The sequence below is a fragment of the Capricornis sumatraensis genome, chromosome 3, assembly GCF_032405125.1.
Source record: "Capricornis sumatraensis isolate serow.1 chromosome 3, serow.2, whole genome shotgun sequence".
Taxonomy (NCBI): domain Eukaryota; kingdom Metazoa; phylum Chordata; class Mammalia; order Artiodactyla; family Bovidae; genus Capricornis; species Capricornis sumatraensis.
In genome coordinates, this window is record NC_091071.1 from 25,417,652 (window position 1) to 25,443,984 (window position 26,333).

At 46.6% G+C, this 26,333-nt stretch overlaps 1 protein-coding gene across 1 annotated transcript in view; it reads left to right on the plus strand.

Annotated features, from left to right (window-relative positions):
* Positions 1-26,333, plus strand: part of SYT17 (synaptotagmin 17) — an 81,647-nt gene that overhangs the window by 48,700 nt on the left and 6,614 nt on the right. Inside the window, exons 6-7 of the mRNA XM_068969079.1 lie at positions 538-658; positions 2,345-2,500. Of these exons, the coding sequence (XP_068825180.1) occupies positions 538-658; positions 2,345-2,500 (277 nt within the window). The remainder of the gene's footprint in view (positions 1-537; positions 659-2,344; positions 2,501-26,333) is intronic.

Sequence of the window (26,333 nt, forward strand, 5' to 3'; positions counted from 1 at the left end):
AAAACAATATGAGAACCTGCAGGATGGTTTCCCTGCAGGCTGGTCTGCCTCCCCGGTATCCTGCCGGGAGGCAGAATAGCACAGTGGTCAGAGAGTCTGGAATCAGCCTCTCTAAGTCCAAGTGTCCGCACTACCGCTTTCTAGCTGTGTGGCCTGCGACATGTTTCTGAGCCTCTGTCTCCTCCAAGCCTCAGTTTCCTCTTCTGTTAAGTGTGAAGATTGAACTAATAATTTCATGTAAAGTACTCAGCACAGTACTTGGCATGTGGCATTTATTTATTATCATTATTGATACCTTTGTTCTTACTATGTTGTTGCTGCTCTTAAATATTCTAAAAGCAGAATAAACTTTCTGAGATGGATGGAAGAAAATAATTGGGGAAAGAGGCTAAAAGAAGTCAGAAAAAGAGGTACCCTCTGTCAGCTGATCCACCCACAGAAGTCCATTTGTGAGCTGCTGGAATCAATTTCCTGCATGAGAGGTGCAAAAGAAATACAAGAAAAATGCAACTTCCTGATTCTGTCCTTTCTCCACAGAATGAGGTAGAACTCGGGGAGCTGCTTCTGTCACTGAACTATCTCCCGAGTGCTGGGAGGCTGAATGTTGACGTCATTCGAGCCAAGCAACTTCTTCAGACAGATGTGAGCCAAGGTTCAGGTACAGTGTGGCCCCTCCTTCTGCCATTGCTTTAACAAGGCATCTATGTTTGTTTGACACAAGGGACCTGATTTTCTGCATCTTGGATGCTGTTAATTAATAGGACCTTATGAGGATAAAATAGTATCCTGATCTAGTCTGTTAGTTCAAGAGATAAATGATCAGATGTCTCTTAGGATGAGGCAGGGAAATGATACCATTCCATTTGACATGGGGGTTTGATCGAGAGCAAGTGTGATAACTATTGAAATCTAGATCCTCCTTGTACACATGCGGCCTGGAGGAAGTTACTTGCCTGTCCAGATGCTACGCTTCCCTGGTAGCTCAGCTGGTAAAGAATCTGCTCACAATGTGGCATACCCCGGTTCGATTCCTGGGTCTGGAAGATCCCCTGAAGAAGGGAATGGCTACCTACTCCAGTATGCTGGCCTGGAGAATTCATTCCATGGACTGCATAGTCCATGGGGTCGCAAAGAGTGGTACATGAGTGAGCCACTTTCACTTTCACTTTCCAGATGCTATGCCCACGGAGATACCATGATCCAGGTGGCCGTAGTGTGCACTGACGATGCTTTCTAATCCATGAGACCAGTGGACACCCTCTGGGGTTCTTTTTCTAGCTCATTTCAAGTGTAGCATCCATCTTTATAAATCCCAGCTCCGAAAACACTGCTGTATTTCAAGTGTCTATAACACACCAATCTGAACGTGACTTTTAATGAAATAGAACAGATTACATTCCCTCCTCATGTAGCTTTCCCACGACAGCAAAGAATGTTATCATGAAAGTAGTCATGGTTGCTGGGATCTCTTCAGCTCAGTGGTGGAAATATAGTCTTTTCTAAGTGCAATAGCTAAAATAAATTACTTTTGCTATAAAGTGACAGCTGAATTTAGAAGACGACTCGTATTCTCAAAAACCACATATTAAAAACAGATTTTGAAGGGGCCAGTGGAGGGAATGGTATTAAAGCTGGAGAGTTTCAGATTCACCACAGTGGGAGAGTCAATATGATAGGATGATTAAGGGCTCCTGAGTAAAACTGCCTGGAACCAAATCCTAGTTCTGCTTCTTATAAATGATGTGGCCTTGGGGAAGTTACTTAACCTCTATAAAGCTCAATGCTCTGTCTGAAAAATTGAGATAACAGTATTTATCTCGTTGGGTTGTTTAGACGAACATAAAATTAGATAATGTACATGAATTTCTCTGTAAGCTGTAAAGTGATCTAAGAATAATAGTTATAATTCTGCCATCTCTGTTTTCCCCTGTATGGGTTTTGGGCTCATGACATGGTGATGGGCTTCTAAGGGCAGAAAAACTAGGACAGGCTCTGGGTCTAGCTATTCTTCCACTAGTCTTATCTTAACACAAATCATTTCCTATTCGAGTTCTCAGTTTCTTCATCTGTTAAGTGAACACAGTGCCTAACACATGTGGGGAGCTCAGTAAATCTTGCATGGCTTAGAGAAATAGAGAAAAGGGTGAGCAGAGAAGAAGCTGGATGGGAAAAAGAAAAAAATATGTGGATAGATGGGGAAATGGATGAATGAAAGAAGAAGTGGAAACCTGGAATGGATGGACTGATGAAAGATGAAAGAATGGGTAGGCCACTGGGTCAAATGGTTGGAAAGTTAGGTGAATGGATGGATTGGGTTTCATGATCTCCAACACTCTATTCTCAGACCCATTTGTGAAAATTCAGCTGGTACATGGACTCAAGCTTGTGAAAACAAAGAAGACATCCTTCTTAAGAGGCACGATTGATCCCTTTTACAATGAATCCTTCAGCTTCAAAGTTCCCCAAGAAGAACTAGAAAATGCCAGCCTAGTGTTTACAGGTAGGTAGTGTTCCAGACATTGAGAACTACAGGTGAGACATATTCAACATATTGTCCTAGGGATAGAAGGTGATCTCAAGAGGGTGATATTTAAGAACTTCATGTCTGATATTTAACTGCCTGGGTTTGAACTCGCCATTTGTGAATTTGGAAAAGATTTATAGAACCACAAACAATAATCATTACAAATGCAAATTTTGAAGCCAGATTTCCTGGCAGTTCCACATAATTATTAAAGTCTTAGGCAAGTTACTTAGCCTCTCTGAGCTTCAGTTTCTGTTATCTACAAAATGTGGGCAATAATAGTACTTGTTTCATAGGTTTGTTGTGAAGATGAAGTGACTTATGACTTTGAGATAATCCTAAGTACTATGTGAGTTTGATGATACGATGATTCACGTAGCTTATGGTCTAATAGGGAAACATAAATAATCACCTAACTCAGAGAGGAGGATTTTGAAAGGCTTCCCAGGGGACATGGCATTTAAGTAAAGACTTCAGGTGCCACACTCTGGCTGAATCTATTGTTTCCAAAGTATAATTTCATCTGCTGTTTCCAGGATGTATTGGTTATCTATTGCTGCAAAATCACCCCAAACTTTAGTGGTTCAAAACAATCAATATTTATTATTTCATATTTGCTGTGGGTCAAGAATCCAGGCATAGCTTTGCTCTGTGCTTCTGGCTGAGGTTCTCTGACAGGGCTGCAGTTAAGGTATTGGCTGGGACTGCAGTCTCATCTGAAGGCTCACCTGAAGATTGGGTGGGGATCTGTGTTGGCAGGATTCAGTTCCTTGCAGAATGTTGGCTTGGGGCCTCAGGTCCTTCCTGGATGTTGGCCAGTGACCTTGCCCAATTACTTACCACATGGTCCACTTCTTAGGGCAACTTACAATATGGTAACTGGCTTAAAGTGGGCAAATGAGGGGGTAAGAGAGGATGAGCAAGAGGGAAGCTATAGTCCTTTTGTAACCCAGTCTTGGAAGTGACAACCTATCACTTTTGCCATATTCCACTCATTAGAAGCAACTCACTAGGTCCAGCTTACATTCAAGAGGAGGGGATTATACAAGGGGGTGGATACTGGGAGGTAAGGATCAGTGAAGCCATTTAGAAGCTGCCCTTATCCACCACCACAACATAGATTTAATAGAAATAATGGTTACTATTTCCTGTGTCCTTTTCACAGACTTCGCCTGTATTATTGCTAATATTCATCATAGTCCACCTTGTCAAGTCAACATCATCCTCATCAATTTACAGGGCAAGGGGCTGAGGCTTAAAACATGAGCAATCAACCCAGGGACTCCAGCTGGTAGACAGGATTCAAGCTCTGATCTTGCTAGCTCCTAAGATCAAGGGATCTGCATTTCCTCAAGCACTAAGGTCATGATGGCATTAGGGATCTGACCTCATATTTTGAGGAGTCTTGCTCCAGAGTAATTGGAAACCATCATCTGTTTAGATCCAGTCTAGAATCCTTGGCTTACAGGTCTCCCAAGAAAGCAGGCCATAACTGAAAAATCCTCCGTGCAGTCCTTGCACTGAAACCTTATTGCCTCTCATCCACAAGATGGCAGATATTCCATGTTCCAAGACCCCTCCAGGCAGGCTGGCCTGGGGTTTGTCAAGACCTGTCACGCCGAGAGTCTGCATCCAATCAGGGCCGCCTGCCCTCGCAGAGGTAATGACTTCTGATAGAACCTGTGATGACTTCTGTCCAGACTGAGTTACCAACAGACAGGGACCCCGCTCTCCACAGGGTTTCAGGTCAAGACGGAAGACAGGGATTCCACTGAGTCCTTAAAGGTGGCCAGCAGGCAGTGGGAACCATATTGACCCAGACTGGATCCAAGCATGGAATGCGAATCCTACCTCCCTCCCGAGCATAAAGGACTTAATGCACGTTTAGATCAGGAAGGGATTGGGGCAGGGGGCATGGAGAGAGCCCATGTGGAAAGTCCTGACACTTTTATATTTTACTTAAAATTTTATGACCAAAGTATCACAGGCTTGTGAGTGATACAACTGAAAGAAGTGTATGAATGGAGAATCAGAAGAACAGAGGGGTTCACTGCACAGCCTGGGTCCTAACTTTATGGCCTTGGGTGAGATCTGTGTGCCTCAGTTCTCTCGTCTGTAAAACAGGGAAACCATACAAGGAGACCTCAAAGGACTGTTACCTAGATTAAAAGAGATCCATTCATAATCAGTGCTGAGCACTCTGTCAAGCACAGAGCAAGCCCTCAGCCCTCAGGAAATTATACTTTCTTCCTCACCTCCTTCCAGGCCCTTCTCCCTGAAGTCACCACCTTTAATGCCCTGGTGTGTCCCACTCCACACTTTTCTCCTTGTTCACACAAATGTCATCCACATATGGAAGAGTCAGTTCTTTTAAAGAGTTATTCATTAATTCCAAAACTGTGTATTTAGCAATCCCTGCTCTCTTGTGGAGGTTTCTGGACCATTCTGACACTGGCTCCTGTTTCAGGAACAGTGAGTGTGTTCAGTCCCTCCAGATCAATGCAGATATGGATGGATCTAAGTCCTTATTTTTAATAACTGCATCATATAGCATCATGTGGCAGACTATGATAAAAAAGCCAAGGAGCAAGGATGGAAGTGTGTGACAGAGCATCAGAGCCCGTGATAGGAACTCTGGAGGACCCTCCCCGGAAAAATACACAGAAGGACAGAAAAATATTGCATACAGTTCTGAGTTTATTTATTTTTTGTGCCACTTTAGATCCCATATGTGAAGCCCATACAGCTGAAGTCTCAAACCGTAGTGGCACTCCCATCCCCCACCCCAGCTCACACCCTGCATCCCTGTTTTGACACCACCTCCCCAACCCCAGCTCCAGGGGGCTGTTGTCGTCTGTGGCCATCAGACAAGGCCTGTACTCTCCATTCGTGGAAGACCTGCTTCTCTCCTTTAAAGGCCTTAGCTCAGATTTTTCAGGTTAAAAGCCCATTGAAAATATTCTTTGTAGAGTAGGAAGGATTGCAGATTTCTGTGTCCTCCTAAGCGAGGGAGTCTCAAGCCTGGGTGTGCTTTGGAATCAGCTAGGAGTTTTCACCTGCTGCCAGTGGCCAGATCCCACCACAGAGCTGGGGGCCTGGACTCTTTAGAAATATCTGTATTTTAAAGCACCCCAGATAGTTCTAATGCTCAGTCAGGGTTCCGAACCACCCACAGCTTTGAGTGAAAATCCCCGCTGGGGTGGCATTTGCAGAAAGACCACTGGCTGGAATAATAGAGAAATGTGGATTGAGCTGGGAGCTATCTCACCAAAACTGTGACTCTCCGGAATTCAAATCCATGAGGTTCTAACTTGCTTTATTTATCAGCTGGGGAAAGAGCTGTCACCTCCAGGCTAAGGATCTGAAACCCAGCCCATTAGCATGTTTCCAAACACTTCCTAACAAAGGGAAGGTTGATCTGCAATTTAAGCATTTGCCGAGAATCCTGGTAAAAGCCTGTAATTAGCTGGTGAGCTGGGCTTTCTGAGCAGTTCGTTCCTGTGTGGGATGAGGTTCTTCAGCAGTTTTCAATCAGGTAATTTTTGCAGCTGAAGTTTTAAAGAAAAGAGAGGGGAAATGGCTTTTTGATTCCTGAGACAGCAGTGTGCAGTCCAGAGACCTTCTAGAAAGTAAAGTGGAGTTGGCCACTGAGGTTATTGGGCTGTTATTGAAAGTAGGAGCTAAAAAGAAAGGAAAGAAAAAAAGAAATGTAGCTTGATAACAGCTCTTTGAAAAATTAAAAATAGAATTGCCATATGATCTAGCATTTCTGCTTCTGGGTATATGCCCAAAAGAATTGAAAGCAGAATTCAAGACATTTGCACACTCGTGTTCATAGAAGCCTTATTCACAACAGCTAAAAAGAGCAGAGGAGGAGGGGTGGGGGTTGAGGAGTAGCCAACCTAAGTGTCCACTGATAGAGGCATAAATGGATAAACAGAACATGGTGTATACATACAGTGGCATGTTGCTCAGCCTTACAAGAAGGGAAACTGATACATGCTCCAACATAGATGAGTTTAGAGGACATTATGCTAAGTAATAAGCCAGATACAAAAGGACAAATACTGTATCATTCCCCTTATATGAGGTACTTGGAGTAATCAAACTGATAAGAGACAGAAAGCAGCATAGGTTATCAGGGGTGGAGGGGAGGGGAGAATGGAAAATTAGTGTTTAATGGGTAGAGAATTTTAGTCTGGGAGCATGTAAAGATTCTGGAGATGGATGGTGGTGATGGCTGCACCTTGTGGATTGTCTTAATGCCACTGTATACCTCGGGGCTTCCTGGATGGCTCAGCAGTGAAAAATCCGCCAGCAGTGCAGGAGACGCAGGAGACGCGAGTTCGATCCCTGGGTCAAGAAGAGCCCCTGGAGGAGGGCATGGCAACCCACTCCAGTATTCTTGCCTGGAGAATCCCATGGACAGAGGAGGCTGCTGGGCTGCGATCCATAGGGGTGCAAAGAGTCAGACTTGACTGAAACAACTGTGCATGCACGCATACCTTAAAATGGTTAAAATGGTACATTTTATGTTACATGCACTTTACCACAATTTTAAAAAGCAAGAGAAAGAGAAGAAATCCAGCTTAAGCTCCGTAGAACCCCAGGGTTTCTGAGTAGTTCTGGAGGCTGAGGCTGGACCCTCGCAGACTGTCGTCTCTGAAGGGTTAAGAACAGTGGTTATGGGCCAGACCCTTGAGCAAGATTCCCAGGGTTCACTCTGTGATCTTGGCGCTTTTCTCAGCTTCCCTTTGCCTCAGCTTCCTCATCTGTAAAATGGGGACAATGGTCCTGACTTCAGTAGATTGTGGTCAAGCCCAAAATGAATTAATACATATGAAGGCTTAGAATGGTGCTCAGCTCAAAGAAAGTGCTCCTCAAGTATTGGCTACTATTATTACTACTAGACAGACACCAAATTTATGCATTAGATGCCATCTTAAAGCTTCTGAAAGAAGATGGGTTATTATATATAAATAAATACTGTGCTCTAGCCACTTTGTCAGTTTGGAGTCTGAGATTCTGTGGAAAGCTCAAAAAGGGAAGGAAGCACTTATTTTGTAGACTTAGACTTACCTGGGTGGGGTATTTTCTCCTCTTCCAGTCACTTCCAGAAGAAGACCGTCTGTCTGCTTGGAGGTGAAGTTTGGGGGCGCTTGCTAGATTAGAAGTAACTGAAGTTCGTGTCCTGATCCTCTGACCTTGCCTTCTGAAAAGCATTCAAAGCTCGACCTCATCTGGTGACTGTAGTCAAGAGGCAGTTAGCTTAGAAAAGGTTCCCAGCACCTGGGGGCAGCAGTAGGGACCACTGCCTACAGGTGGCCTCTGATGCCAGAGCTGGGGACCGGCAGGGTGCAGCTCCCTGGGCCAGGAGCCAACCAGGCATCCATCCCCACTGAGTGACTTTTTTTTGAGCAAATACTGTGTGCTGTTGTTCAGTCGGTATGTCATGTCCAACTCTCTGTGACCCCACGGACTGCAGCATGCCAGGCATCCCTGCCTTTCACTATCTCCCGGAGTTTGCTCAAATTCATGTCCACTGAGTCGGTGATGCCATCCAACCATCTCATCTTCTGCCGCTAGATGCTCCTTACTCAGTAGACCACCAGGCATTCGTGACACATGTTCTCACGGAGCTTACTTCTAGCAGTAGTAATCAAATGCCACAGCAGTAACAAACTCATTGTGAATTGGTCTGAGGGTTATGAGGCGGAGAGCAGGGCCTGTTGCAGAGTGCCCGAGTCAGTCTGGGGAGTGAGAGGAGGCGATGTGGGGGCTGGGAACTGTAGGGTGTAGGGAGGGAGGCGAGGTCAGGCAGGGCTGGAGGAGAAACCGAGCCTGACTTCACACTGCAGCCTGGTGCTCACGAGCTGCCAGGGGTCAGCAGGGAAGACCCGTGCCCTGCTGACCCCCCAAACCTGCTAGAGTTTCTCAAGGCAGCTGCTACAGGACTTGACCTGTGCATAGGCTTAGAAAGGGAGCCTTCAGTGATAACCAGCGCTGAGCAGCTGCACAGCCCCTGGGAAGGGAAACCAGGCAATGACTGACACTCCTAGCTTTTTACCAACTCTCAGCGTCTGTAGTGAGAACTAGAAAACTTGGTACCTCAAACTTTCACATGCACAGGCATTCACCAGGGGTTTGTTAAAATGCAGATTCTGACTCTGTCTGGGGTGGGGCCTGGGATTCTGCATTTCTGACAGCACCCAAGTGATGCAGATGCTGAGGTCTGCAGACCACACTTTGGGGAGCAGATATATAGAGACCCAGGAAGTGCTTTAGGGTGAGTGACCGTCTTTCTGCCTGTGTTAGAAAGAATCAGACTCTCCAGTAGTGATCCTATCTGCACCTCATTAGATTTTCTAACCCCATCTGTACGTTAATATTACATGGGGTCTTAAAAATATCCTGATGCCCAGGCCCAGAGCAACTACATCAGCCAGAGCACCTGTATCTTGGATGGGGTGGGTGTATCTTTCAAAGCTCCCCAAGTGGATCTCTTGTGCAGTCTGGACTGGCAAGCATTTGCCTTCCTGTTCTGCCTCCCTCCCCATCCTGCTGTCTGCTTGGAGGCCTCCCAGACCTCTCTCTGATAGTGAGTTCCAAGGCACCTGGTCTGTTTTCCATAATTGCTTGGCTTTCTGCAGCTGTAGCATCAAATTGGTTAATTGAATCTGCTGGTGAGATGAGACGGGTAGAGAGGCATGGAGGAGAATGAGAAGGGAGGTCTGGAGCACAGTGTGCCGCCCTCTTGCCTGGAAAGACCTCAGAGTTGAATGGGCACCAGAGGACATGCTGGAAAGGTGTCAGGGTTTGGGACGTGGGGCAGTGGTTTTCCAGTGGAGGAGAGGAGGGCCAGCCAGTCTGAGAGGGGCATAGCCATTCTGTGAGAGCCAGAAACCCCCTTGAGATCAAGATGCTGTGGATTTGTTCCAGGGTACACATGTTCCCCAACATCTGGCCTTGGCCCACCTTTGCTCTGCCTCCTCTCTGCAGCCTCCTGCATGCTCTGACTTCTCCCCTCCAAGACCTACTCACTGGGCAGCAGGCCCATCTCTGCCTCCTAGAGAGATGGTTGCTCAGAGTATGGATTGAAGTGTGCAATTTGGTTCAGATGTCACCTTTACCACTCAGCAAGTGCGTGTGACCTTGGGCAATTGAGATCTCTCTTCTGAGCCTCAGGTTCCTCCTCTGTTTCTTCCAGTCTCAACAATTCAGGTAAAAAGCTTTGGGCAATGCCTTGTACATAGTTGTTGCTCAATAAATACCAGATTGATTATGATGATGATGGTGAGTGGACCCTGGAATGACCCAGACTTGGGTTTGAACCTTGGCCCCACTATGAACCAGCTGTGTGACTTCAAGAAAATTACTCCACCTCTTTGAATCCCAGCTTTCTCTTGTATAAAATCCAGCACATCATTCCTATTATGGGAATTAAACACAGGTCAGCTTGTGGACCTTTCCATCCAGAAATGACTGCTTGGAAATTCATATCTGCTGTTCTAATCATTGCAAAGTGCATGAGAATCAAAACGCTGACATTTTTGAGGTTAGCCGCTCAGCCCAGCATCTGAGTCCTCACCTACACACCAGCATCCCACATCTCCCAGAAGCTATAGTGTCCGGGAGCCAGGGCTGGACACTAAAGCTGTGTGGACTCAGTGCCAGAACCAGGCCAGCTTGTGCTGCCTGCAGTGCCCTGGGGGTGGAAGCGTGTGAGGAGCTGGCAGTGGGCACTTGGCTCCATCCAGACCTGGTCACGGGCAGTGAGCAGCAGAGTGGGGAAACTACAGCCTCGGCTTTCTAGCCAGAGGGCCTTGAAAGTGGATCCCTGGGAGCCAGAGTGGGAAAGATGCAGAGAGGACGCAGCTCCAGAAGGGATCCAGTGAGCTTGTGTGTGAACTCCTAAACCTATCCTCAGGCTGTGCAGGAGCGGAGATGACCCCACACAGTGTATCGGAGACTGAGCCCGAAACCGCAGGGTAGACCACCACCCAGGTCCTGAGCCGGCCCCTGGGGGATGCAGGTGATGGGCAGATAGTAATAACACTGCAAAGGCTTTGAAAACTGGCCTGTCACTGGAGTAACGGCACAGGAAGGCAGGTTAGAACTTGTGCTCTGAGCTAGCCTGTGATCAGTTGCCTGCTACAAGTAAAAAAGATCAACGTATTCAGTAGAACTGGGACAACACCTATACTGTCATAAGATTTGAAATACCCAGGTTGCAATCGCAAATTACCTGATGTATGAAGACCGAGCAAAATTTGACAAATTCCTAGAGTTAATATAATCAACAAACATTAACCACAAGATGACCCAGATGTTGAAATTATCAGACAAAGACATCAAAACAGCTATTGTAACCATGCTTCAGAAAGTAAGGGTGAACCATCTTGAAAAGAATGATAAGATAGAGAAGATCAGCAGACCAGCAGACACAAGAATAGAAGGTATAAAAAAGAACCAAATGGAAAATTTAGAGCTGCAAAGTACAATAACTTAAATAAAATATTCATTGGATGGACTCAATAGCAGAATGGAAATAACAGAGGGAAGAGTTTGTGAACCTGAAGCGAGATCAGGAGAAATTAGGCAATCTGAACAACAGAGAATAAAAAATTCTCTGAGTGGTGGCAGGGGAGAGGGAAAGAATAGGAAAAAAAGACTTATGGAGAAATATTAAAAAGTCTAATATTCATGCCCCATGAATCTCAGGAGAGAAGAGAAACAGTGGGGAGCACTGGGATGGGGGTGAATGACTCCAGCTCAACAGAACCAGTACTGTCTTGCCCTTCCCAGAAAGCATCAGCACGTCATGAGTAGACAGTATTGCATGTGGACAAGGTCAGCTAGATCTAGCTTCACACTCTGTGTGACTGCAGGCAAGTTGCTTTACCTCTCCGAGCCTCAGTTTTCTTGTCTGAACAATGGGAACAGTAATATTTGTAGTTATCGTGAGCCTCCTATATCCCACTTATCTTTCAACACCATATAAGGTATGATCTCTTTGATGGCTATTTTTCAGTTGGGGAAACTGAAGCTCAGAGAAGGGAAATGCGATGAGTTGAATCAACTGCAAAGACTGAGAGAGCATCCCCACAAGGCTGTCCTCGATTCAGACACCCAGCTCAGGGATCCCCAGAACCACCTTCACTTCGGGCCAGTTGGCTACAAATTCACAAGCCCCGTGACCACACTCAGGTTTAATAATTTACCAGAACGACACACAGGACTCAGGAAAGCACTACCTACGACTACAGTTTTATGATAGCTGCTGCTGCTGCTAAGTCGCTTCAGTCATGGCCGACTCTGTGCGACCCCATAGACAGCAGCCCACTAGGCTCCTCTGTCCCTGGGATTCTCCAGGCAAGAACACTGGAGTGGGTTGCCATTTCCTTCTCCAGTCCATGAAAGTGAAAAGTGAAAGGGAAGTCGCTCAGTTGTGCCCGACTCTTAGCGACCCCATGGACTGCAGCCTACCAGGCGCCTCTGTCCATGGGATTTTCCAGGCAAAAGTACTGGAGTGGGGTGCCATTGCCTTAGGATGCAAATTAAAATCCGTCCACTGACTCGATGGACATGGGTTTGGGTAGACTCCGGGAGTTGGTGATGGACAGGGAGGCCTGGCGTGCTGCGCATCATGGGGTCACAACTGAGCGACTGACCTGAACTGAGGAAAGAGACGCTCAGGGCAGAGTCCAGAGGGTCCTGTCATCCTCCTCCTGTGGAGTCATGGGTGGCAGTACCTCCACCTGGTCACAAGGGGGTGACAGTGTGCATTATATTGCCAACCAAGGAGCCTTTGATCTAGAGTTTTAACTGGGGCTTGATCACACTCTGTCCAGTGGCCAACCTTCTGTCTCCAGTACCGCCTGGAGGTCCAACTTGTGCCTCAATCATCAGGGGTCTGACTGAACTGAGTGACTGAAAGCTCCCTTCATAAATCACATTGGTAGTCCCACGGCCAGAGCCCCCAGGCACACAAAGGCATGCCTGCCGGACATTCCAGGGTCTTGGAGATCACCTCCCGGGAGCCAAGGGCGTAGACCAGACCTCGCTTTTGGTAAGTGAATTCTTCATTGCACAGTAAGTAACTAGTCACTTGTGCCAAGTCACCCAGCTGGTGAGTGGCTGAGCGAAGCTTCCCACTCAGTCTGTTTGGTTCCAACTGACTCTTCAGCATACACTTATGTGTGTATGAATCACCTGGGGGAATCTTGCTAAAATGCAGATTCCCAATCAGTCTGAGATAGGATTTGAGCATCTTTATTTCTAATACGTTGCATGGCACCAGTGCTGGTATGAGGACCACAGTTTGAATAGCAAGAAGACCCTCCTCTGTTCTCCCACATTACTCCAATACATGGAGAAGCAGGAGCTGCTGCTGCTGCTAAGTCACTTCAGTCATGTCCGACTCCGTGCAACCCCATAGACGGCAGCCTACCAGGCTCCCCTGTCCCTGGGATTCCCCAGGCAAGAACACTGGAGTGGGTTGCCATTTCTTTCTCCAGTGCATCAAAGTGAAAAGTGAAGGTGAAGTCGGTCAGTCATGTCCGACCCTCAGAGACCCCATGGACTGCAGCCTTCCAGGCTCCTCCGTCCATGGGATTTTCCAGGCAAGAGTACTGGAGAAGCAGGAGGGGGCAGATCAAATAGAACCTGTAGGGCCAGAAGCTTGCAACTTTTTCCAGGTGCTTTGCGACACTTTTGGGCGGGGGCGGGGCGGGGGGCGGATTGGGAAGTGATAGGATTTGGATAATGTTCTAAAGTTTCATTCCAGCTCTTGAGTCGAGAATGGGCTGTCAGGGAGCTGGTAAGGGAGTGAAAAGTCCATGTGTGAGGCTGTATGCTGATGATCCAGGGGAGGGGTGAAGGTGGCTTGGGCCAGGGAGGTGGCAGAAGGGTTTCAGAGAAATGATGCCATGGGATGTAATTACATTGGCAGAGACAACAAAACATGCCAGTGGGTTAGATGTAAAGGACAATTCGCTATCTTGGCAAGCTACTTGACTGTGAACTAGGATTTCCCTGTTTGTAGATCTCAGCTGCCACCTCACAGGGTGTTGCAGGGACAAAAGGAAATCGTGTTTGCAACATGCTTGGCACAGTGCCTGGTGGGGGTTCTGTGGATTGTGGCTTTGACCTTGCACATGGGTAGAGGCCAAGTCATCAGGAGGTGGGGGTGAAGGCCTGTCATAGTGGGGCTCCCCTGGCAGGACATGGAGCCCCCAGCAGCACTCCCACCTCACCTCTTCTCCAGAGAGCTCCTTGAGGCTACCAGAGTCCACTCAGGGGGTATAACTTGGCTGGATCTTAAACACTCATTTTGGATTGCAGTGGCAGCCTTTGAAGACCAGGCCAGCTGCCCGAGTTCCTGGGGACCTTTATTCCACTTGCATGGCTATTTAATGGTTTTGGTGCCTTTGGATGAAGCCTCATTCCAGACAAGTCCCCATGAGGGCCACCATCAGGGGGCTGGGGATTTATCCAGTCGTCCGTGTCCCTCAGGGCCTGAACTACATGGAGTGAGAAAGGGGAGCCAGTGGAGGCCAGGTTCGGCCTCGCCTGTACCTCAGTGCTGGCTGCAAGCATTCAGGCTCGGCAGCCGAGGCCAGCAACTGGGAGAGGGGGTGGGCTTGTGTGTGGAATAAAGGCAGAAATCGAGAGTATCCTTTCAGACATCCTTTCTGTCCGTTGCCTCCTCCTGGCCCTGCCAACCCAGAGCTTCCAGTCAGCTGGAGAAGGCTTAACCTTTAAAATGCCAGGGCCTGCAGAGCACAAGCTGTCTCTCTATATTTCAGGGAAAGCATTTGCTCTAGTGATATTTCCAGAGCTATTTTGCTGTATCTTCAAAATCAGAAAACCAGATTCCAGAGTTTGGTCGCTGTATCCCTTTTAATATCTTTGAGCTGCCATTCTTCATTTTGCAGACGCATATAGAAACTATCTTGGAGTTGTTCATTTTCCCCCCTGGTTTCTTATTTTGAATTTGTTTTTTTTTTCCCCAGTTTTATTGGGAAGTAATTGACATACATCAGTGCGCATGTTTAAGATGTACAGCAGGATGGTTTGATTTACATATAAATTGTGAAATGATCACAATAGGTTTCTAACATCTATCATCTCCTATAGATACAATTTTATAAAAGAAAAAAAATTTCCCCCTGTGATGAGAACTCTTAACTTTCCTGTGTATCATACTGTGTTAACTATAGTCATCATGTTGTACGTTACGTGCCCAGTACTTATTTATCTTACAACTGGAAGTTTATACCTTTCGACTGCCTTCTTCCTCACCCCTCCCCTCCCCAACCCTGTTCATTCAGTTTTTAACAAGGATAATGGCACATATAGCATCTCCTATATGCCAGGAGCTACTCCAACTGTTTTCACATGAATTAACTTATTTAATCCTCACGGAAACACTGTGATGTGGGAGTCGTCATCAGGTTAGTGAGGAGACTGACTGATAGGATGGGGACCGGGTTCAAGACCCTGGAGCCAGCGTTCAGACTCGGGTTGTCTGGATCCAGAATCTGGGCTCTCCACTGCCTCAAATATTTATCAAGCCCCTACTGTGCTGCAGTGCTGTGCTTAGTTGCTAGAGAAATAACAGAAAGGTAGAAATAATCCATCCTTTCATGGCTGGCATCCTAGTTGGGGTGAGATAAACAAGAAACAAACACACACTGAAAGAAGAGTAAAGGAAGGCAACAGAGGGGACCTGGAGCATTACTTTATTATTATTTTTTTAATATTTATTTAGTTGGCTGAGCTGGGTCTTAGTTGCAGCATGCAGGATCTTTAGTTGTGACATGTGGGATCTAGCTCCCTGACCAGGAATCGAACCCAGACCCCCTGTTTTGGGAGCTACAGAGTCCCACCAGGGAAGCTGAAAGAGGACCAGCCCTGCAGAGATGGGAGAGAGGGACATGCTAGGCAGAAGAAATGGCATATGCAAAGGCCCTGAGGTAACAATGACCTTGTTCAAAGAAAAGAAGGACGGTAAAGTGACCAGAGCACATTAATGAGCGGAGTAACTCATGCAGTGATGGCAGTGATAAGTAGGGGCCGAGGGAGGGGGCTTAGGGGATAAGGACTTACTGACCACCTCCTGCACGCCCAAGGCTGTGCAGCGCTGGAGACGCTGGAGACGCAGAGGTGAGCAAGGCAGATGTGGCTCCTGCCTTCACGGAGGGTGGGTGAGCTGACACGAGTGCAGGACACTTGGCACACAGCAGATGCACGGGGGGTGTACTTCTCTTTCCCTGTTTGTAAGTTGACATGAAAACTGCCTCCCTGGGTGTCTGCCTGACCCCCACCCCCTGCATTAAATCAGGACAGACTGTAGTTGACTTATAATGGCAATTATGTCTAGAGATGGCCTTAGGCAAGGACATGATTTACCAGGAGAAAAAAAAGCACACAAGTGGGTGAAGATAGGCAGAGTGGGCGGAAAGGCTCAGCCTTCCCTCTGTCTCCAGGAGCTGGTGTCTACACTGGCTGGAGAAGAGGAGCAGCAGGGTGGGGAGGGGTGTCTTTGGGGCTTAACTCTCAGCCACTCCCCTTAGGATCCCGAGTTACAGACATCCAGGAAGGGTGTCCATTGGCTTGGTGCCAAAGACCCCATTATGTGTCTGCTTTCAGATTTTATTCTGCCTCGTTTTGTTGGGGCTGGAGAAGCAGAGGAGAGACATCCTGTGGATGGTTCATGGGTGGGGTTCTCTTCCATCCTTGTTCAGGGTCACGTTGACTTCTCAGTGGCCCCTTTGGTACAGAGGGGCCAAGATGCTTAAGAAATGCCTGGACAACCATGTGATAAAACTAGAGTCCCTAGCCTCATTACAAGAAAAGTGAAAGTGAAAGTCACTCAGTCACGTCCAACCCTTTGTGACCCCATGGACTATACAGCCCATGGAATTCTCCAGGCCAGGATACGGGAGTGGGTAGCATTTCCCTTCTCCCAGGGATCTTCCCAACCCAGGGATTGAACCCAGGTCTCTGGCATTACAGGCGGATTCTTTACCAGCTGAGCCACAAGGGAAGCCCAAGAATTGTCCCTAAAATGCCAAAGTGTCCCTAAGGCGTTTGAAGATGGGGCAGATCATTCTCCAGTGATCTGGAGTGTGACTGAGTGTGACTTGGAAAAGAATTCATGGAAGGGATAATGCGAGGGGCAAGAGTTCAGCTGTGGTTCTTCTCCGCGCTAATCATTAGGCTCCAGCTTCCCAGGTGGCTCAGTGGTAAAGAATTCACCTGCCAGTGCAGGAGCCACAGGAGACATGGGTTTGATCCCTGGATTGGGAATATCCCCTGGAGGAGGACATGGCAACCCACTGTGGTATTCTTGCCTGGGAAGCCCCCACGAACAGAGGAGCCTGGCGGGCTGCAGTCCATGGGATTGCAGAGAATCGGACATGACTGAGCACGCATACGTCAAGCCTTACTGTACTCCAGGCACTGTCCTAAGTGCTCTCTCAGTTGGTCTTCACAACCAAATGAGGAAGGTACTGGTGTTATCCACATTTTACAGAGGAGGAAACTGAAGCTTGGAGAGCTCAAGTGACCCGCTCTTTAAAAGGTGCCATTATTACTTAAGGGTAACAGCTGCAGTAGATCAGCCGCCCAGGTTTTGTGGTCCTTATTTCTTGCTTGCAAGTCCTTTGTGGGTCTTCTCCCCTGTGGCCTTCCATGCAGTGATTCAGCAACCCAGACCCCTTCCATCTTGTGGCTCTGCCATCTTCTCAGGCCTTGGAGGGTTTCATCTCCAGCTGATGGTTGGGGGAGAGAGAGTTGAGGATTGCGCTTTGCATGGGAAGTTTTTATGAGGCGAACCTTGAAGTTACAACTATCACTTCCGCTTCCACTCAGACTCCTTTGGCTACAGCTGCCTGCAGAGGACGCTGGGAAATGTAGTCCAGTTGCTTGTCCAGGAAGAAAGGGCTTTGGAGACCACATGGGTATGTCTGCCACAGGCACCCAAGAGGCAAAGCACAGAGCGAGCCAGACCCTGAACCACCTCGCTCCTCTGCCTCCCTAAGCACGTGTTACTTCTGGGTTCATGGCCAGTGTCAGCAGGAGACCCCCTACCACCGAGTTCCAGGTTTGGGGAATTCAGCCTAACAAGAGCAGTTCTTGCACTGAATTCACCAAACACATTTTGGCTGGCTGGCCCTGGACACCTACTGACTTAGAAAAGCAGTTAGACTGGTGGTTCTCAGCTGAGTTAATTTTTGTCACTGAGGGGACGTCTGGCGCTGTCCAGATGCAGTTTTGGTGGTCACAACTTTGGGGAAGCTATTGGCATCTAGGAGACAGAGGCCGTGGATTCTGCTCAACATCCTACAGTGCACAGAACAGAGGAGGACATCACGGGTGCTGAGGCTGGGACACGCTGAGCGGGGGGCAGTGACTCTGCTGGTCTCCTTGGGGTTTGTGGGTAGGGTTGTGGCCTCCAGGAACTGTGAAGGGCAGGTTGGCATGGACTCGGAGCCAGTCCGCTCCTGTAATGCACCTGTTTGGGGCGTGTTTCTTCGCCTTATGGCGTTGTGGCCTCTCATCATTCTTCGAGGTTTTGCTTTAGCCATCTGAGTGTGAAGAGTTCCGAGGCAGAGCATGTTGGCTGAATTTGTGCTCATCTGTGCAATTGCAAACCGCTTTCCTGTTTCTGCCCATCAACACTGGGTCAGACAGAAATATCTCGCTCTGCAAACAAGCCCCATGTCACAGGTGTTGCGGCCTGACTCAGTGGGAGGCGGGGCCCGGTGACCCTCCTGGGAAGATGAGTGCAGTACTTTTCACTCTGGTCTCTACTCCACCCCACATTGTGGCTTATGGGTCCCTGTCACCCTCGTGTGGTGATGGGACAGGGTCATACGGGACATGGAATGCTGTTGGTTGTTGTTCAATCACTAAGTCAAGTACGACTCATTGCGACCCCATGGACTGCAGAATGCCAGGCTCCTTTATATCCTGGAGTTTGCTCAAAGTCATGTCTATTGAGTCAGTGATGCTATCTAACTGTCTCATATTCTGCTGCCCCCTTCTCCTTCTGTCTTCAGTCTTTCCCAACATCAGGGTCTTTTCCAATGAATGAGCTCTTCATATCAGGTGGCCAAAGTATTAGAGCTTCAGCATTAGTCCTTCCAATGAATATTCAGAGTTGATTTCCTTTAGGATTGACTGATTTGATCTCTGTGCAGTCCAAGGAACTCTCCAGAGTCTTCTCCAGCACCACAATTCAAAACCATCAATTCTTCAGCACTCAGCCTTATTTATGGTCCAACTCTCACGTCCGTACATGACTACTGGAAAAACCATAGCTTTGACTACACAGAACTTTGTCAGTAAGATAATGTCTCTGCTTTTTAATACACTGTCTAGGTTTGTCATAGCTTTCCTTCCAAGTACCAAGCCTCTTTTAATTTCATGGCTGCAGTCACCATCTGCACTGATTTTGGAGCCCAAGAAGGGAAACTCTGTCACTGCTTTCACTTTTCCCCCTTCTGTTGGCCATGAAGTGATGGGACCAGAGGCCATGATCTTAGTTTTTTGAATGTTGAGTTTCAAGCCAGCCTTTTCACTCTCTTCTTTCACGCTCATCAAGAAGCTGTTTAGTTCCTCTTCACTTTTCTGCCATTAGAGTGCTTTTATCTGCATATCTGAGGTTGTTGATATGTCTCCAGGCAATCTTGATTCTAGCTTGTAATTCATCCAACCCAGCATTTCTTATGATATACTCTGCATATAAGTTAGATAAGCAGGGTAACAATATACAATGTCTTAACTCCTTTCCCAATTCTGAACCAGTCACTTGTTCCATGTCTGGTTCTAACTGTTGCTTCTTGTCCTACATACAGGTTTCTCAGGAGGCAGGTAAGGTGTCTGGTATTCCCATCTCTTTAAGAATTTGTTATGATCCACACAGTCAAAGGCTTTAGTGTGGTCAATGAAGCAGAAGTAGCTCTTTTTCTGGAAATTCCTGCTTTGTCCATGATCCAATGACTGTTGGCAATTTTATCTCTGGTTCCCCTGCCTTTTCTAAACCCAGCTTGTACATCTGGAAGTTCTCTATTCATATACTGTTTTAGCCCAGCTTGAAGGATTTTGAGCAAACCTTGCTAGCATGTGAAATGAGCGCAGTTGTATGGTAGTCTGGGATTGGAATGAAAACTGACCTTTTCCAGTCCTGTGGCCATTGCTGAGTTTTCCAAATTTGCTGACATATTCACTACAGCACTTTAACAGCATCATCTTTTAGGATTTGAAATAGTTCAGCTGGAATTCTGTCACCTCCAATAGCTTTGTTCATTATAATGCTTCCTAGGGCCCACTTTACTTCGCACTCTAGGATTTCTGGCTCTAGGAGATTGACCACACCATTGTGATTATCTGGGTCTTTAAGACCTTACTGCATAGTTCTTCTATGTATTCTTGCCACCTCTTCTTAACCTCTTCTGCTTCTGCTAGGTCCTTATCATTTCTGTCCTTTATCATGTCCATCCTTACATGAAATACTCCCTTGAAAGCTCCAATTTTCTTGAAGAGATCACTAGTCTTTCCCATTCTATTGTTTTCCTGTATTTCTTTGCATCATTCATTTAAGAAGGCCTTCTTATCCCTTCTTCTCTGGAACTCTGCATTCACTTGGGTATATCTTTCCCTTTCTCCCTTGCCAATACAGGAGGTTTTTTTATGTTGTTATGTATGTATAAATGTATATACATATATGTATGTATAATACATATGTGTATATAATACAAACATACATGAGAGAGTAGAATAAAGAATGAAAGTCCCTCAGTCCCCCTACTTAAAGGTCACAACTCAACAATTTACTATAGCTTTCTTTCCAGGAATGTGTGCACCTACATGTGTGTGTGTGTGTGATATGTGTGCACATGTGTGTGTGTATAGATCTCCATCCTCTGTTGTTAACATCCAGAATATAAAATATATTTTTCTTCAACTTGCTCTTTTCACATAATATATCTTGGATATTTTCCATATTAATGTATATGTTCATACAGCAAATATTCATGGAGTCTCTCTTGTGAGCCAGGTGCTGTACTCGCAACAATGAATGAATCAGACAAAAATTCAAGTTTCACCAGGTGAATGCGCTAACGTTGTAAACAAAACAGGCAGTAAACAAAATGGCTGAATTATGCCGAGTAGAAATGATGTTAAGTGCTAGGGAGAAAACTTGATATACTTAAAATGGATGGGTTTTATTCTACGTAGGTGATTTTTTTGAATGAAACAAGTGGCTGCGATTTTGATTTGCAGTTCCCCAGTGACTCATGGTGTGGATCAGCTTTTCATGTGGAAGGAGGAAGACACTGAAGGCAGAGGTGTGCTCTGTGGTCAGTGGTCCAAAGTCAACGTGAATTTTGTTTGGTGGTGTGAGTGGACAGATCCTCAGGTGGCGAGACCCCTCAGTTCAGGTGCAGGACAGTGTTTCTGGCTGAGTGGGGTCTGGTTACTGTGGTCTTTGGGACAAGCTGGCAGGACCCCCTGGGGGCTCTTCACCGCCTCCCTAGGGAGTCTTGTCCTGCTCCTGTCTGTATCCCCAGTGAGTCACCACGCTGCCTTCCTGCTGCAGGATCCAGAGCCCCTGTGACCAGCCTACGAACCACGTGGTCATCCAGACCTGGAAGTTGATATTTCTGTGCTATAAAAAAGCAAGTAAAGGCTATGAAATATAAAAGTAGGACAGTTGAGCTGTTTATATGTTTGTTTTTTTTTTTTTTCAATTCTTTCATTAATTTTTGAATTTATTTGGCTGTACCAGGTCTTAGTTAGTTCCCTGACCAGGGATCAAACCCAGGCTCCCTGCATCGGGAGCATGGAGTCTTAGCCACTGGACCACCAGGAAAGTCCCTGGGTTCTTTGTTTAAATCTCAACGTTTTATTAAGAAACTTTAAAAATTTTGAAAGAATGTTTCATCAGCATCCATATTCCCACCACCTAGACTTCTGCTTGCTTTATCATCGCATATCTCCATCTCTCTGTCTCTTAATTCATTTTCTTTCATGCATTTCAAGGTCACTTATAGACATTAGTCCCATTTCGTGTTTTTTAAAATTGACTTTTTGTTGCAGTGTAATATACATATAGAAAAAGTGCATCAGTCTTAAGCATACAATTCATGAATTTTTATAAAATGAACACACCCATGTGACTGGCACTCAGATCAAGAAAGAGAATGTTCCCAGAAATTTTCTTGGGCCCCTTTCAGTTACTGCTTCCTCCCCCAGGGGAACCACTGTGATGACTTCTCTTACCATACATTCATTTTGCTTCTTTTTGACCTTTATAGAAATGGAATCATACCACTTCTTTCACTCAATATTATCCTTATGAAATTTATTCATATAATTATGTATACTTGTAGTTTTTCATCACATTTTTAATATAGTATTTCAGTGTGTAACTATACAACAATTTATGTATCTATTCTAAAAGTAGAGTGATATTTAAACATACTAGAATGTGCCCTTAAGACTACCCTGGTGGTCCAGTAATTAAGACTCTGTGCTTCCAATGTAGGGGGAGTGTGTTTGATCCCTGGTCAGAAAACTTAAGATTCCATATGCCAGGGTGTGGCAAAAAAAACGAATATGCCCATTCAAATTAGTGTCATGGCTTTCAAAGCATAATTTGGGATGTTGTAAGTGCCAAGAGAACTTAAGAGTAGAGACCCAGGAGGTCATCAGACCCTGAGTTCACCCCCAGCTCTACCACTGTCATGCTGGCTGGATCCCACGTGGGCCTCCACCTGTCACTAGGATTTGATACCTTGTCTTGCTCTAGGATTCAAGACACATGCAGCATTGACCCACATTGCAGGTTAAGGAAGAGTGCCTGTTGGGAAACAAGAAAAATTATATAGGACAAGGGTCTGATTCAGTAGATCCGTGATGGAGCCTGAGAACTTGCATTTTTAACAGGCTCTGGGTGATGATGAAGCTGCTGGTCTGGGGACCATACTTTGAGCATCACTGCCTCATATAGATCAGGGATAGGTAAATCACAGCCCCTGGGTCAAATCTGGCCCACTTCCTGTTTTTATAAATAAAGTTTTATTGGAACACAGTGAAAACAAAAATCTGTCTTTCCATACTCACATTTTTGACATCAAACCTGTGGGATTTTTTCCCCCAGTTCAGCTACCAATCCAATGGATATTTTGATCTGCTTCTGATACAGAGTGTCTAACCTGACCACACATGAGAATCCTCTGGGGAGCAGTTCTAGGACACTGGCATCCAGTCTCTCACTCCTGAACCAGTCAACAGAATTTCTTGGGGTGAGGCCCAGGCACTGGTCTCTTTAAAACCCTTCCAAGTGATTATCATGTTCATGGTATTTCTCCATTATTTCCTCAATTATTTTAGAAGACGAGGGGCATCTTCTAAAGCTTTAACAGGTGTCTCATAACCAGCTCAGAAGACAGTTTGCCATGAACATTTTCTCCCAAAGCAGGGCCAGCATCTCTGAGACAAATGTACAAAGATGATCCTCATTCAGATGTGTAAGTTTTGGTTGTTCATGTAAAAACAAGCACATTACATTATAGTCACACTTTTAAATGCTTCCTCCTAGACGGTGTGATTCACACACAGATCGGAATGTGATTCTCCAACCCATATGTTGTCCCTGTAAATGCGGGCTCCACATGGCTCAGTTTCCACATAGGCACGAAGAAATGGTCCAGCTGTGGTCTGAAGGAATTGTCAAACAAATCTCAACCTTGACTTCTTTCTCTTGGGAAAGGAGGACAATCTGATTCATAAGCCACGGCGACATCCTCAGCAGCACCTTCCCCCTTCACCTCAGTTTCCTCTTTCCCTGAATTTACTCTGAAATTTCTTCTCTGCTGAGCTCCCAAACCCTCCTGAGCTCAATGAGATGGCTTCTCTCCCTCCATCTCCCCTCCCAGCTCTCTTTCCCTGCAGATCTTTGTAGCTTCTTGGGTCTCAGTGACTTTCCTTTGATGTTGATGGATTCAGTCTTAAAGAAAGGAAACCCCAAACACATGCTTTTTCTTTAAGGCAGAGTTTCTTAACTCCTGCACTTGTTGGCATTTGGGGCCAGCTTCTGGCCACAATTCTTTGCTGGGGGGTTGTCCTGTGCATTGTAGGATGGTTAGGAGCATCCCCGGCTTCTACCCTCTAGATGCCAGTGGCTACCTCTCACCCCTACTTGTGACAACCAGTTGACTCTTGACAGTGCCAGATTTGGGGGACAGAATTGGCCTCAGCTGAGAACCACTGCATTAAAGGAATCCAACACATTAAGCCAGCATTTCCTGCACACCTGGGCAAGAGGAGCCTCTCTCCTAAGCCTCGTACTTTAAATGGGGTGACAGGTCTGAAGGCAAGGAGTCTAGGGAGTCCAGGAGATGTCCCCACCTGGTGTCTACATCTCCCTTTCTAGATCAATTCAGAGTACTGGTTTCCCAGAATTTTTCACCCAAATGACCCAAGCCTGCTTAAGGCTTTGTCCAGGTCCATCTGGGAGGCAGGCCATGATGCCAATGTGTGACCTCTAGACCCGAGCAGATAATAATAATCCTCTCCTTGTAGCTAGAGCTGTGTGGACAAAATAATTCAGTGTATTGATAGTCTGTAGAACAGGGTTGGCACATGATAAGCTCTATATAAGCGTTAACTGCTATTATTACACTTTTCAAGAGTCCCTAAACATGAGACAACTCCCTTGGCTGCTGCGCCCCTGAAGAAGCAGCCATCCATTCAGATGTTGGAGGTGAACCTGGCCCTGCTGGGCCTCAGAGAGGTGGTGTGAAGGTCTCCAGCCAGGCACCATCATGAGGGGATTTAGGGCCATTCTGACTCTCAGCACCTCTGGCCTTGACATGCTGGCTTGAGGACCTGTTGTGAATATTTTCACTCCTCATCTTGTGTTTGTCTTGTGCCAGGGTCCGTGGAAGGGAGGAATGGGTGAAACGTCTCTTCTTTCTGAGATGGGAGGAGAAGAAATGAGCTTTGAGTTTCACTTCCCTCTGTGCCCATGCTTGGAGGTTTCCTAAGCCCTGTGAGCCTCTAATTCCCCATCTGTAAGACAGGGGTATAAATAGCACCTTCCCTAACAGGATAGTGGTGTTAAGTCAGAAATGTCAGTAAGGTATTGATATTTACTCAGTGCCTAGTAAAAAGAAGTCAGGATTCAGCATTGCTGATTTTAAATTATTGTAATACTGTTATCTAAATAGTCATGATGACTGTTAGAAGGGAAAACATGGAGAAAAAGTTCTGTCCGAGCAGCTGCTGTGAATCACAGAATGAGCCAAGAAAGGGTAAAAAACATCATCTTTAAGTCATGGATGAAACGTCTTCGAACCAAAGACATCTCAGCTGAAAGGGACCTGAAACCCCCACTTATTGTAAATGGAGAAACCAAGGCCCCAGAAAAGAATATGGTCTACCTGGTTTTAAAGAAAAACCTGAAACAGTTTCTAGGTCTCAGGGAGAAGAAAAAAGAGGTATTTGCAGACTGTTGGCTCCAGGCTCACTTCCAATCCCAAACTCTGTGGATGCTCGGGCCCCTTATACTAAATGGTGGGGGTACACTCAGCCTCCATGTCCACAAACGCAGGGGACCAGCTGAAGTTTGAGGAGGTTTTGCAGAAGTTGAATGGGTACCACATTTGTGGGGTGTCAGTGCTGACCCATGGGGAGGGGGAAGGAGAGGAAGCAGGGACATGCAGACTGCTTCGGGTTCCCCCAAGAGCTAAGTCACATCAGCCTGATGAAGCATGAGGATCCCTCCCCAGTGAAGAGTTTGGGAGGACTGTGGAACAGCGAGGATGGGTTTTTATCTCTTAGTGCAGTTTTTTCAAAAATGGGGGAGCAGCTCCACTCAGCACCCAAGAGGTGGGGTTCCATGAGTGGGGCCCTCCCTGCTTATTGGGACATCACCTTGTGAACCAAGCATGCAAAGTGGGGAGCAGCCAAGTCTGCTCCTGCTGGTAAAAGATCAAGATTTTTTTTTTTTCCATTTGCAGTGTTTATCACACCCACACTTTTAAGTCATCTAGCTTCCCTCTCAGAACCGTCTGCCTTGGCAAACTAAATTAGCAACCAAGAGTTTAGCTCTTTCAGGAAAGAACAAAATCGTTTTTACAGCAAATATCAACATGTGCAAGCCTCATCTTGCCCCTGACTCACTCGGGGCACCTAGATGTTGACTGGAGCAGGAATCTCCCTGCACCTCTGGGCCTCGGTCTCCCCAACTGTAAAATGGACCGATGACAGCAGCTGCCTTAGAGCAGTGGTTCTCAGTGGAAGGGGGTGGGGTGGATTATGTTTGGCTGAGTCTGGAGTTGCTTTGGGTTGTCACAGCTGGGAGCGGACTGCTAGTGGTGTCCATGGGCAGAGGCTGGGGTGCTACAGGGCATCCTGCAGTTCTCAGAACAGCCCCCATTACAGAGAGTGATCTGGCCCCAAATGTCAGCAGTGCAAAGGGTGGAAAGTGCCACCCTAGAGGGTTGGTGTGAAGATTAAGTGAGTTAATCCATGTGATGTGCTTAGTCCTGGCCATATGCATAGTAGGTGCTTAGTAGAGAAGTGGTGCTCTCCACACTCCTTCAAAGCCTTGAGCCTCTCATCCTGCTTTGGTTTTGCCAGTTGGGACTTCCTCAGCTGCATGGCCGTGGTGACTGGCACCACAGAGGCACATATGTTGGTGATTCTGTAGAGAGAAATTCCAGAAAGTGTAACGTGCCGGTTGTGTCTACTCTGCATCTGAGCGTGGAGAGAGATGGACTTCGGTGACTCA